The sequence below is a fragment of the Chlamydotis macqueenii genome, chromosome 3 (genome assembly GCF_036417535.1).
Source record: "Chlamydotis macqueenii isolate bChlMac1 chromosome 3, bChlMac1.mat, whole genome shotgun sequence".
In the NCBI taxonomy this organism is placed as follows: Eukaryota; Metazoa; Chordata; class Aves; order Otidiformes; family Otididae; genus Chlamydotis; species Chlamydotis macqueenii.
Genome location: NC_141558.1, coordinates 125,962,035 through 125,976,419, shown reverse-complemented (window position 1 = coordinate 125,976,419; position 14,385 = coordinate 125,962,035). Strand labels below are relative to the sequence as shown.

The 14,385-nt window shown below is 40.9% G+C and overlaps 1 protein-coding gene across 1 annotated transcript in view; it reads right to left on the bottom strand.

Moving 5' to 3' along the window:
- The window catches only part of PSME4 (proteasome activator subunit 4), a 60,838-nt gene extending 50,577 nt beyond the window's left edge, over positions 1 to 10,261 (bottom strand). The window contains exons 1-3 of the mRNA XM_086744208.1: positions 9,973 to 10,261; positions 2,625 to 2,765; positions 1,963 to 2,079 (exon numbers count right to left, since the gene is read on the bottom strand). Coding sequence (XP_086600334.1) covers positions 1,963 to 2,079; positions 2,625 to 2,765; positions 9,973 to 10,148 — 434 coding nt within the window. The 5' untranslated portion in view covers positions 10,149 to 10,261. The remainder of the gene's footprint in view (positions 1 to 1,962; positions 2,080 to 2,624; positions 2,766 to 9,972) is intronic.
- Between the last annotated feature and the right edge of the window lie 4,124 nt (positions 10,262 to 14,385).

Below are 14,385 nucleotides of genomic sequence, written 5' to 3'. Positions count from 1 at the left end.
CAAGTACAAAGCTGTTGCTGGGTGTATTTCCCAGAACCTATTACCTCACTGCTAAAGCACTTTCCATGATTTCATCGTTTTTAATAGCAAGGTACGCTTACTGGGTAACATGCACTCCTACCCCAATACTGATTTTGTCCATATTCAGAGACAGCAGTTACTCAAAACGTAAATTCTATCTTTAATTTGACCCTTGAAATACAAATGCTGGTTAAATTAGTTAGCATGTAGCCACTTTATCAGCCACTTCACACACGCTATCTTGTTCCCCAATTAGAAAGGTTTACATACAGTGCGACATTCTCATAAACAGTGGTGTAATGTTAACGTTCGTTTTCCAATACAATTATTTATGCAGAAAATTACACCTGTGTGACAAGTGTTACAGTCTAACAGAACATGCAGAAGATTACACATCGGCCAGAGCTGAACAAAAAAAAATTCATTCTTACCACCTATGCAATACATTAAGCACAAATGTTTTAGGTGAAGACAAGCCTGGTCGATATGAACTGAATGTAAAAAAAAAAAAAAAAAAAAATTAAACCAAGAGTTAAATTAACAGCTACAAATCAAATCAACTCAGCTTTCAAAAATCTCTTGACTTCCACCAAAAAGATACCCCTCAAAACTGACGGTTAAAAAAATAAAAAAACACCGTATGAGAACAAATCGCACTGCATATTAAGATGGAGTGTCTGATATCCAGTACAGTCAATAAAAGCTAAATGTTTCAGACAGACCATCACAACTGATATCTATCTCCCAGCTTAACCTCCTTTTCCCCTCTTGGAAAAGTCCCCTCCCCACTACGCAAGTTTCTCACTCAGTAAAAGAAAAGTGACTAGTCAACATCCCCACAGAGCAAAGTATGCAGTTTCAGCAGCTGCTGGCATACGCAGAAAATAAACCAACCAAAAAAGGCTCTGCTCATTTGGATTTTCACTTTCAAGTAATAACTACAATTAGCAAAATAATGCAATTTAGCAAATTATGTTTCCAGCTACGGATCTATGAGAGAAATTCAGCATGAAACACTCCGTAACAAGTTACAAGGCTACACATGTTTTCTGTTCATGTCACTTAACAGCAATAGGATCCTCCACTCAGTAAAAGGAATCAGTGGTAGCAAGTTCATTTGCTTGGGTTTTTTTAAAGCCAATTAAGTATTTTTACCTGCATTTCTTTACATGAAGTTTCCATTTAAATACAATGCACCATCCGTGTAATATCTTTTATAATTTGTAATCTATACAGCAGGACCTTCTCTAATTGGAACTACTGGAAAACTGTAATTTTGGAAATGTGACAGATGGGGAGGGATTGGCAGCACAAAGAAAGCAAAGAAAACAAATTTTCATTTTTAAATCAGTAGAACATTTCAAAAATCCTTAACGGGAAAAAATCTGATTCGTCCATATAATACGATCACTTTGCCGATATACATATACACACACATGTATTTTCTATAAAAGTTACTTCACTTTTCTTTCTATACATATCAATTTACACTGAGATTACAGATACTGGAAATCATTACAGTACCTATATTTAAGAACAGTACCATTTTTATTTTTTTTTCCCCCAAGTTCTTTCCTTATTGTGTTATAAAACAGAATAGCAGACATTTAACTAGAATATCATTAAAAATTTAACATTAAATCTGTTATACTGTGGGTTATCATCCTAAAATAAGTTGATGAAGACCCCTGTCCCAGCATACTTAGAAATGAACTCAATCACAGTCATAACGAGAGAAACGCCATAACAAACAATTCATTGGCAGAAGGATATACACGATTTAGTACAGCTTTGCATGGAATTACTGCAACGTACTTCATGAAAATATAAGCAAAATATTTACTGTGTATCAAATTCAGGATATTAAAAGCAAATTTCAAAGTACTTTCAAGCATTACAGGTACTTGTAGTCTATTCAAATGTTTTAAAATGCAAACTTACTTGGGAAACCAATTTAGTCCAAGATGTTCTGTTTTAGAGTATAATATCCTTTCCAACATTTCATAAAGCGGTCTCCATGGTAACTCTAAATCATCCCTGGAAAGCAGTTCTTTTTTCCTAATAGAAAAAAAAGACAAAACGATGAGTACTTTAGGATTAAACATTTACATCCACACACTGCACATCAGAATACCCCAGATCTCTGCTCCGAATTATGCTCATCTGCAGCATTTGGCACAAACTGCAGGGAGGTCAGACAAGAAAAAAGTTCGCCACTTGCAGCATTTCTGCATGAACAGAAGCTGTCAAGATCTTAAGGAAAAGTCTGACTAAGTGACATAAACATTATCAAGTTGTGAGACAGTCTTCATCTTTTCCTTATCTGAGATTCAACCTTAACACTTGGCTCTCTGAGATGTTTTCTTTCCCTAACAGGAAAAAACCCTGCCATTCTTTCACTTCCAATACCAATCCTAAAGCTCTGAAAGGAGAAATGTGTTTGCATAATAAAAACTCTTTTTACCCAACATCATCTGTACAGGGAGATTAAGTGAAGTAACCTGTAACAGAACATACTATTATAATAATGTACATAACAACATTAAAGAAGCAAAGTGATCAACTACTTAGAGACATAAGTGTCAGCAGAAACCTGTACTTACTTTAACAGATTTATCAACAGGCGCGCAAATCCTTGCATCATGCTGATCTCCAGTTTTGGAATTGTTACCAACTCATACAGCAATTTGATAAACAGCACGTGATCTTCTCTGCTAAATTTTCTCCCATATAATCGGATGTATCTACAAACAAAATACAAGATGAGTCAGCAACATTTGTAAACATTTCCAGTTTAAGACCTGAGCCAGAAGTCATTTGACTTGCTGTTTAATGAAATAAAACTGAAACCTGGTTCACAAGTTCAACAAATAAGAACCTGAAGATACACAGCAAAGGAAGATTGACAACCATTAACTACAGAAAGAAAAAGAATGATCAAATAAAGTTTACAGTCTTCTAAGATTCTACAAATACCATAGAATCAGGCTCACACCAAATACCACAAAAGCAAGGATCATATTCTTTCACCTCAGTGCAAAATGTACTAACCATTAAATCTAGTATTACCATATCTGCACGTATTTAATTATCTAAAAAAAAAAAACCAACCACCAGCCAATCAATAACTGTCGCAAGCAGCCTTATTATACTCTATCCTTTTCACTTTAAGGAGGAGACAGGACACAATTCCAAAGCTAATAAAAAACCCCAAGTTTCAAGTAAAGTCCAAATCTGACAGGTTCCAGTAAGGCTGAACGACTGACTGAGCCACTGAGTTTTGCTGGTGGTGTGTCCCACTGCTGAAAGTATAGATACACTGGGGCTAACTCTGGTAAAAGTGCTTCCTGTTTTCAAGTTTAGATTGAATAAAGGAATATGCTTCAAGTCTTAAAAGACAATTGGCAACAGCAAAACCCATGTAAGGTTCCAGCGTAGCATTTTATGTGTCACACAACTATAAATTACTGCTCACCTGGGAAGTACACTTTCCTTTTATTACTGCCCCAACTATTATTAAAGGTTCACAAGAAACCTTACTAATACACCCTCCTCCAAGTGGCAGTTAGATAAAGCATACAAGATACAAACTCCTACAGAACAATTTTTTGAGGAGCCCATTCACTGGTTTTCTTTAAGGTTTAGTAGAGGTTGGATTGATTTGTTGCTAAATATACAGCAGCCCAACATCAAAGCTTGTTCCGGTAACGTGAAGAATACCAGATCTCACACTGCTTATTTGGTATGCAGGGCAGCACTCACTGCAGAATCCTACGCTGGAGTCACCACGTGAGAATATTAGGAAGGAAACATCTCTGAAGGACCCCTACTGGAAAATACTACAGGCTAGGTAACTGTAAAGGGGCAAACATCAGCAGTTACTGATCTGACAGCGAAAACACACTATCTTGATTCACAGATTTGGTTTCTGAAATTGACTCTTGCGACATTGAGGAGTATTCTATCTGGTGAAGTTTCGAATGCTTCAGCTTCCTCTGTAGATTTTTGTTCCACGTAGGACTGTCAGTGGGAGAACCGACCACTTGAGAACTGAAGTTCAGATCCCTTAAAACACGAAGCACACTTCACACAGTGACACAAGAACACATGGGACTTGGAGTCACTGCTTGGGTACTTTTTTCCTACTTCCCCACATCCCCATTCCTCAACTTAAAACAAAATTATCTCTGAACTTTCAGGATCACTCACAGCTAGTCATCTTACCAAAAGGAGTTACCTTCCTGAAATATACGCGTACCAAGTCCCCTTGCTCTTTCCTCACAAGATTTATTTTCCCCCCTGTTTCCCTTGAAGACACAGTGGAACAGCTACATGCCTCTGGCAGACCAATAATCACTATTTTTCAGAAAAAAAAAAAAAGAAAAGAAAAGAAAAAAGAAAAAACACTCAACTCAACAGCTCTTCTTTTCACTCCCCTCTTCCTTTTCCCACTGATTTCAAGGAGGGGGATTTTTATATTTGATGGGCAGTATTTTCAGCTAACGCTCATTTCAACATGTTTTACTTATTTCAAATACAGAAGGAAACAAACAAAATAAAGGATAACCTACTCTTCTACCACAGGAACCTAAATTATCTGGATTGTTCAGAAACATTATCTACCTATAGAATTACACAACCAACAGCTGAACACCTACACTTTTCACGTGCATAAAATGGACATAAAAAAAGAATCCTCTGGAGAGGAAAAAAAAAAAAAAAAAAGTGACACTATTTCCTGAGGGCTTACAGAAATACGCAACTTCATCATACTTACTTTAATTGCAGTACTTTACCTTCTAAAAGCACACATTGCTCATACACTGTATGGGAAGAACCCAAAGGAAAAGCGCATGCCTTGAAAACAGTCTGCTAGACTTAACAGGCAAATCAGAGGCACTTTGTGTGAGCAGGAGATGACCAGCCACACAGTCCTGTCACTCCCACTTCAGTCATTTCCCTGGGCCTTCACTTACTACTTAATAAAAGGGTAAGACAGTGTTTGATGCAATGACCACGCTTTACAGGAGTTTGCCTACAAGCGTTTTTACACTTTTCTTGACAGTACACATCTGGGAAGGAAAACAGCAACACCAAAGGCTCATTTCACTGAGGGTTCTGAAATAAAATTTAACCTTTAATAACTTCCATTTCATTATCCTTCAGCCATATGTACTTGCATGTACTTCTTCCACTCTCATAACACTAGGTGTAAGGTAACAAAGGATACTGGTTTCATTTCTTCATGTATGATTAGGGAAAAAAAAAAAAAAAAAAAAAAAAAAGAAACAGCAGAAGCCTGAAAAATAAGTTTTAACTCCAAAGAAACACTACACAAGAGATCAAATTAATCTGTCAGCGTTGCTATATATAACCAAAAATAAAATGTCTGGCTGGTTACCTTCCTTGACATTTGCTAACAGCAGTTCATACAAAATGCTGTTTAATTAAGAAATAAGAGGAGTAAAGTACACAGCAACGTACTGAACACAAAGATGTCACTATGCCCAAGAAGCAGAAGTAAATGCCAAATTGCTCTCGTATTTACAGCTTCTTTATTAAGGTGGGGGAGGCAGATTTTAAAACTGTCAATTATTTGTCTTAATCTAGTTGTGTATTAAGACAATGGCAGAAAATAATTCCTTCTTGAAAGGGGCTAGTCGCCTTTCCCTCAAGATTAAATGAGCAAAATCTAACAGAAGAGAACTGCAATATTTTCAGAATATCCCCTCACAAAGGGTGCAATACTGCCATTACTAAATAAAAGAATATACGCAGAACTTCATGAATCCTGAAGGATTCCTAGGGGCTAATCACACAAATGCATGTTCACCACATAAATAGTGGCTCTTCAGGATAATAATAATAATAATAATTGAGTTATTGGGAAAAAAATAATTCTAGAACTAAATTGCTGCAAAACAAAAAATAAGACTTCTTATATGAAAGCACTGAGATGATTCTTGAAATCTTAATTCCACTGCACTTTTGAGTCCTTCTTTAAGAAAAGCATTAAAGGTTTTATGAGCTCTCAACCTCTACCAGTCAACTGCAAAAAGGATAAATAAATTGACCAATAAATTGTCCTTCTTTGTGCCGGTCCACTGGGTTCTGATTTGGAGTTGAGCCTCACGGAGAGGAAAAAAAAAAACAAACCAACAAAACCCACCCACTCACCAAAACATGATTAGGTAAAAATTCTGCTTGCAGCTTCATTCTCTCTCTACTGAGTATAGGGTCTCTGGAGATCACAACTAAAAAAAAAACCAATCAAAACCAACAAACCACCAACCAAAAAGCCAATTCTCTGTTCTAAAAGTATTAGGTATCCAATCTCTCACTCCACAATTACAATAGGCCTATTTTTAGGAAACATACTGTCGTATCAAGTGGACATCCTGAATTGCCCTAGAAAGTTGGCTGCTCTGCTACAGTTAAAACCTTCACGATGAAGTAGAATAGAGCACTCTCTTCAATTTCCAGCTATCTATTTTCATTTTCTAACGTACAGGACAGGATTATGATCGGGCTAAAAGTCAGTTTTTAACAAACGATATGAAAAACAATGAATCATGCTCAACAAGACTATTTAAACCACATGTACACACACATCCCTTATGCATCCAAAAGGAAAGTTTAGATTCTTCTGATAAAGATGAGAGGGAAATGGATGTAGAACAAGATTTACACACAATAGTGATAAAAATACTTCAGGAAAGTCCCACTGAGATGCTTTCATCCTCACTGTAACTTTGTGCCCTGCCATTCTAATTCAAAACAATTGAGCTGCACTTTTTCCACACCTTGCAGCAGGGCAGTTAAATGTCATTTTGTAACAAGCCCACACCTGACACGCACATAAAATAACATTGTCAGGAATGGAAACGGTGTCCCTCAGCTCCAAAAACTCTACCCTTGCCTACCGAAGTAGAAAGCCCAGAAAGACATTTGTGTGTTTTCCAGGCTGCAGAGTCAGCTCCATGCGCAGTAACTGTTAGATGTTCATATTATACTAATAGCCTGTAAATGAGCGTATGTCCTAAAAAAAAAAAAAAATAAATCTATACACAAAGTTTCCATGTAAAACATGAACAAGGGAAAAATTGAAACAGTGGTCTATTTTTGACCTAGAGACCATAAAAGAGCATGACGCAAGTCCATTTAAGCAAATGATTTCGATACAACCTGCTTTGTCCCCCCCACACACTGTAGCAAGTTATACAACTGAATTCAGTCTCCTGCTTTCACAACCAGATTAGCGTTTCAGAAGATACAGATTTTACTAGCCGAAGTTGGAGGAATTTGGGGGTAATGATCACAGATTTAAACGTCATTCTTCGAGGCAAGCAGTCTTACTTGCATAAGTCATCTCACTAAGTCATAAGTTCCTTAAGTAACTGCACTATTCCTCCTGCACAGGAGAGAAAGTTCTCACCACACTCCGCACATGCACCCCAACCAAAGAACCAGTCTGCATCACTGGAAATTATGCGTAAAAATATTACGCAAACGAGCTGACATACACTATATCTGATACACTCCAATTTTGCCCCCCCCCCCCGCCTACTCAGTTCATGTCATCAGACAACGAAACAGCTGCTCTTAAGATAACTAGGTGCAAGTCATGTTTTCAGCTGTTGGGACTACAAGAAATACAAGATCTCAGGTTCAGTTGTTGTCATGAAATAGTAACTGATACTCAAATTTTTAACTCGAAAAAAGATTTGAGTTTCACTTTCATTTTTTGTACTCTACGGGGTTTATGCAGGCTGTATAAAGTTGCGAGTACCTGAGGAGGTGTACCTGTACATGCTGCATGCAATTTTTTCTTTACTTGCATATATGTACAAATTACAATGCTTGTATTAATATTTGTATTTATACAAGAATCAGATCAAAGACGTGTCAGCCACGGTTCTGACTTAAAAATCATTTCACAGAATATTGTGAGAATATTGGCTTTTATAATTCGGACATTTGCAACAAAGCTAAACGGCGATCATACGACTATGAAGACTCCGGACATTTTTCCCTCATCAAACAAATGTGCTATTTATTATAGCTGTCCAGCAGAGCAAATGGCAGTAAGTTGATTTGCAGATGAATCACCCACTACCAACAGTCAGCAAAACTGTAATTTTATTGTCATTATCTGTAATTTGACTTAAGTATGACACCGGAACACCATGCAGTCGGAAGCATTTCATCTGGGCCTAAACTTTTATTAACGTATTTCATCCGGCAGAAGTATTTTGTCAAGTTACGCTAAGAAGCAAAACACCTCTCACGTTAAGCACGCTAGCTTATTTTTAAACCAAGCCCACTGTTTCCTTCCCTGCCTACATCCAAACATATTCAGACTTTCACTGCATATAACGTGCCACAAAGAAATCCTGGGACTAACAGGCATCAGACAAGCTGCAAACACACCCAACAAATTCAAACTTCAAAGAGAAGGTGGAAAACCTCAAATTAGAGCCTCCTGACCTTTCTGTGATTCATAAAGTAGCATAGCAGCAGTTCTCAACAGGCTAAATTCACTGCCCTGAAGCCTAAACCGGTAACAGTAATTGTAACTTCAGTGAGTAACAGGGCGATTCTAATACCACCCCGCAGGTTTTCAAAGGACTTGTGCGCCACAGTTAGCCTATTTAGCTAACGCCGACGTCTCTCGTAGTAAGAACTGCTACGATTTCTTTCAATGGGATTAGCACACGAAGTTCTGTCACCAAGGCAAAGGCAACAGGTACCACTGAAACCAGTATGAGCTAGCAGATGGCTGGTGTGGGGGGGAGGGAAACAGTATTGAACTGGTTCCAAGCAAGTTCAAACTCTCACATAACGCAAACATGTGAGTCATTTTGCAACCATTGATGTAATTCTATCTAAGAATGTCTCTTGGCAAATACAGACACTTACATTTCAATACATACCTATCAAACAGATTAGACTGCCAAATACGTACTAAATTCTCAATTAATAAAAAAAAAATTACTTAGGTAAGGAGGAAAACTGTAAGCGACGATCTCGAAACTGTACAAAATGCACATATTTCAGCATTTCTCGCACACAGGAAACACCACTTACAAAGGCACACAGAGCATTCCGCAAAAAAAACATTATAAACATCCACAGAAACACGCTTTATTGGTTGAAGCTACAGGAGTCATTGCCATATGATGGCACTTTCAGTGTCCAAAAGAGTGGCTATTAAGAAAAAAGGGTTAAGCACGCCTTGTGAAATTCGCTAAGAGGAGCCTAAGTTCTAGTCGGCGCTATCTATGAAACCACCGTGTTCTCATAGTGGCCGGCACAGGCTGCAGAGCCAACATCAGCATAAACTACACCGCACCACAGTCCAGGCGCAGTATGAAGGGCACCGACAGCGTTTACGCAGCACTAAGCCACAATTTAATCCCGCTAGCAGTGAACTGACAAACAGCCTTCTCTTGAGAAAGACTTCGTGTTCCTACAGCAGAAGTTACACGGAGATGGTTATCTTGCACAACTCGCTTAAAAAGGCAAGAGGTGAAACAGGTGGTCAAGTATGTATTTAAAAAAAAAAAAAAAACAAAAAAACCAAACAAACCCACAAGAGCTCGATTGGTAAAGCTGGGAAAGTTTCAGAGAGGAGAGGCGAGCTCTTGGCCGCGAAGCCATCACCTTTGTCCCCGTTTCCCATCCCGAAGCACTCGCGGGCCTTGTGTAAGGCGGGGGCCGGGCCGGGGAGCTCGGCGGGGCCCCGGGGCCGACCCGCGGTCCCAGCCGCTGCCCGCCGGGCTCTGAGGAAGCGGCGCTGGGAGGAACCGTTATGAAGCTTCCGCCGCTCTCTCCCAACAGCCCCGGGGCGGCCCCGCGGGGGAACGGATGAGCCCGGCGCCCTCTTAACCCGCAGGGACGGAGCCCCAGCGGCCCCGGGGGGACGGGAAAGGACCCGTTTCGGGCACTCACGTCGAGAGCTTCCTGGTCCAGAAGAGCCCCCCGGGCCACAGCTCTTGGAGCTGCACGGCCCGGGCCAAGTTGTCTTTGATCTGAGCGAGGAAGCGGGCGGCCTCGGCCTCCAGGCGCTCCCCGTAGGGCAGCAGCTTGTTATAGACGATCTCCTTCTGCGGCGGCGGCGCAGCCATGGCGAGCGCTCTGCCTCTTTCCCTCCGTCCGTCCGTCCGTCCGTCCGTCCCTTCCCGCCCCGCCGCCGCCACCGCCCCAGCTGCGGGCCCGGCCCCCGGCGCTCCGTCACAGCGCACCGGGGCAACGGCCGGGGAGGGAGGGAAGCGGGCGCCCCGCCTACTTCCGGCGCGGCGGCGGAAGGCGGCCCCCCGCCCCGCGGTACCGGGTGTCCCGTTCCCCGCCCCCCCCCCCCCCCCCCCGCCTCTCCTCCCCGTTTCCGTACAAACGTGGCGTTTTCGCGTGGAGAAACGCGGCGAGGCGAGTGCGTGGGTCACTGCCTGTGTGTCTGCCGCCGCCGGTTCCACGGGTTGGGGGGGGGTCGCCCCTGTGGGCTCGGGGAGCCGAGTGGGGAAAGGGGAGGGGTGCAGCCCCAAAATTGTCCGTGCGGGCACCCAGGTGAGGGAGTGGGTGCGGCGGGAAGGCCCGAACTCCCACGCGAGTTCAGAGTTCACTCGCTGTGGCTTTGCGGTTTATTAAAAAAAAAAAAAAAAGCCCCCCCTTTTTTTTTTTTTTTGCGTACAGCTGCCACGACCCGACCATAAGTCAGAAGAAAAACGTTCACCTTCCAGCTGCTCTCAAGAGCAGAACTCCGGAAAAGAATTGAACATTGGGTCTCCACCCCCCAAAAAAAAAAAAAAAAAAATTTACCTTGGCGTGAAGCAGAGATGGACTTCGTGATGGAGATAATGAGCCAGGGGGCTTGGCAGCAGATTGTGTGGCTGTTTAAGAGGCTTATTTGAAATAATAACGCTACTCCGTACCGCGGCGCTGCCCGGGCCTGCCGTTGGCCTGCGGGTGCAGGATAAAGCCCGTGATGGAGATGCGATAACAGCGATCAGTAGTACTAACGCTGTTATCTCCAGCTGTCTCCTAAATATAATTGTTAATTGAATTTTCCCCACAAGAATTACGTTGCGACCGTGCAACAGCTGCAAACTGATTAGATTTAAAGCTACTGACAAGGGCAAATCCTGTTTTCTGATCTTTATGCTCAAAGTAGCTCTGCTTAAAATTTGGAAAAAAAAAAAAAGATAGCTAACTAAATAAGATAGCTAACTAAATGCTGAAACATATGACAAACAGGGGAAATGCCACAGAAAACCTAAGTGTGATAAGCAAAGGTCATAATGCTCAGATATTGCCATGGCATTTTCCTGAAGAGTGCATTTATACCATCTCGTTACGTGCCTTTTGCACCAGGTATTATTTGTATTTCCAGTCCACTGCAACAGGAAACCATCCTGTGTGTTAGATTCACCTACACCTCTATGAGCAGAGTCACGCTACTTTGATTTACTGAATGAGTTTCTGTCCTTTCTGGCCTGAATCAAAAATAAAATTTGATTAGTGTCAAGTTTCTACAGAGCTAAAGTACATCGTGGTTTAGCGTTTTGTTTTGAAAACAGGAATAAGCAAAATGTGTAGCTAAACACTATGGAATGAATAGTTTTATCATCATTTTGAACAAGGACAAATCAGATAACTGGCCCAGAAGCTGTAATTTAAAAAAAAAATAACAATCCATGTTTAAGGATAAGTGAAAATGTATGTGTCTTGAAACAAATAAAAAAAAAGTCTAAAATTGCTTATTTTCTGTCACAGGCAATTCTTCTTTCCTACTTAACCACAATGGTGGTTTGTCCAAACAGCTGTTTCCAATGTATGAAAGTGTTTATTAAATTTGAAACACACAGACTTTGTTTGGACTTGGAAAAAAAAAATCAAGATTATAGTCCAATTTTCTGAAACTGAAGTTGGCAGATACATAAGGAACTTCAAAGCTGCATTCTGTTGCTTCATAGCTACGTTATCAGGAAAACACACTCTCGCAGTTTCTGCCCTTTCTAACCCGAGTTAAAACTGAAGCTCAATTTTTTTTCATGTTTCCAAGTGCTTATTTCACATTTTGCATCCTCTTACCTCAGGGAGGCTATTTTTATCTGAACCAGCAAGCCTGCTCATCTGTGACCCTTGGACCTCTGACACACCTTCCGCCAGAATTAAACACTTACCTGTGCTAAGTACGCCACCAGCACCGCAGTACTTGTTTGACTTCCTCATTCTCAGAAATCCGACTCCTGTTTTCAGAACCTGAAACAAGGAAAAAGGAGATCCTGAGTCCGTTTGCAATTACAACAGTAAGCATACATATCGTACTTGCATTTTCAAAGTATTTTCTTCATATTGATGAATTTACTAATTACATTTACTAGTTATTAAAAAAAAAATAATCCTTTCCCCCCCAGTATGCTGGCATTCTGTTGTTTAAAAGGAGAAAAAAAAATGATACGTTTTGCCCAATAAGTCAAAAATAAATTTGTTCTTCCAGTTTGCAATATGTTTTGGCTGCAGCAGTGTGTAAAAGCACATTTGGTTCCCGAGTCATATGATGGAGGACTAGCTTTCATAACAAGGAACCCGTCTGTGCTACTTGCATCAACAGCTTTTTCCTCTCTTACTAAGTAGGAGGAATATGAATCGCGAGCAACCCAAATATGGTTGCCACCTGTTGTTTTTGGCATTAAGTCTTGAGAACTGATGAATCCAAGTGTTGTAGTTGTGAAAAAAATACGATCTTTCCATTCATGAGAAATTTCGACTCTGAACAGTGCTTTAAGTCACGTTGCGCATCGTTCACACGTTCCCTTGCTGGACGGCTTGCTGCCTTAGGTCAGCTAACACCAGGACTGTCATCGCTATTTAGGAAACTTGCCACTCAACGTTAACCGTGGTTCCTACTATCTCAGTGCTCCAGCAACTACTTTTCCTATGCAGACGTTTTGTGTAGTGACCCATCTGTCCTTTCTGACCGAAGTTAAAAGTTGAATCATTTGTTTGTGTGACAGACTTCTATAGATTTTAGACATTGCAAAAGAACACCCACTCCAACACGGGCTTCATATTGCCCGTATCATAGCTGTCCTAACCTGGGACTCCCTCATACCTCAAAGATCCCCATTGCAAAAGTAAAGGGGAATAGCTTGCTTTCTGAGGTTGTCAGTGATGAGGATCCTTAGACTTTCTGTCATCCCTGTGTTTCTGAATTGGTCAGTTATCCAAAGCAGGCACTGAAAGACGCCAAAGAGTCAGGAAGTTGCTGCCATCCGGCTCACCAACTTTCAGACAAGATGGCAGTAACTTGCTTTCTCCAAGAAGCAGCATCTGTAACTACTAGGTGCAAGTTTTTAGACTAATAAGGGCATTTTCATTGCAAGGAGCTGCTCCATCCTTCAGGATGGGGACGGGGAAGAGCCTGTAATTACAGCCTGCAAAAGCAGTTACTCCCCTGCCCCTGGGAAACTGAGCTGCTCTGAAGATTTTGGGTAGTAGCAGTTCCTTGTCTGGTATAAACAGTGAAGAGCAGTAATTACAGCTGCTCGCTTCTCTCCCCTCCTGCCCCCAGGAACTCAACAGCAGTTATTTTCTTGAGAAACAATAAGCAAGATGGCAGCAGGATTAGTCAATCTAACCCATCTTCTGAGGTGTGGGAATGTGATTTAAATCACAGACAGAGACACTGATTTTAAAAACGTATCTATGCTGGTTTGTAGCTGGAAAAATCTCGTCTGGAGACATGTGACCTCCTTTCCCTTTTTTTTTTTTTAAAAAAAAAAAAAAAGATACTGCTCTGCCTAAATATAGAGAAAATTTTAATGAGCCAGAAGACAACAACTTCGAAACATACCTATTGCATAAACTTCTATTTTACAGAGAATTTACCTGTTTGGAGGATGGGGGTAAGAGCGATTACAGCATCTGAATGAGGTGCCAAGGAACTTAAGCCTCCCGTATAGCATGGGACAAAAATAGGTTCTTCTAAAGCGTGATTCAGAGTAACTAATTTTAGGTCCCTAAAGTAAGGCTGTCTAAATACTCAGTGACGTGTTTCAAGTTGGATGAGGAGGCGGGTTCAGCATCACCTAAGGCACGTACACTGAACGCTGATATTGCCCTGTTTCTATAATGCCTGTTTAGATACAGATGTTCTACGATAAATGTCTCAGTTTAGCCTATATTGAACAGAAACCAAAGGCGCTTGTCAAGGGGTTACAGTGTTAATACAGGCACCTGTATAATCTGTAAAACTTCACTACATAGACAAGGCAACCAAATATGCGCAACATTGCTGTCCTTCACTTAACGTTCCTGGTGGTTCTGTTTATGAGAGCTCAGGCAGCTGAATTCATCCTCAATTAT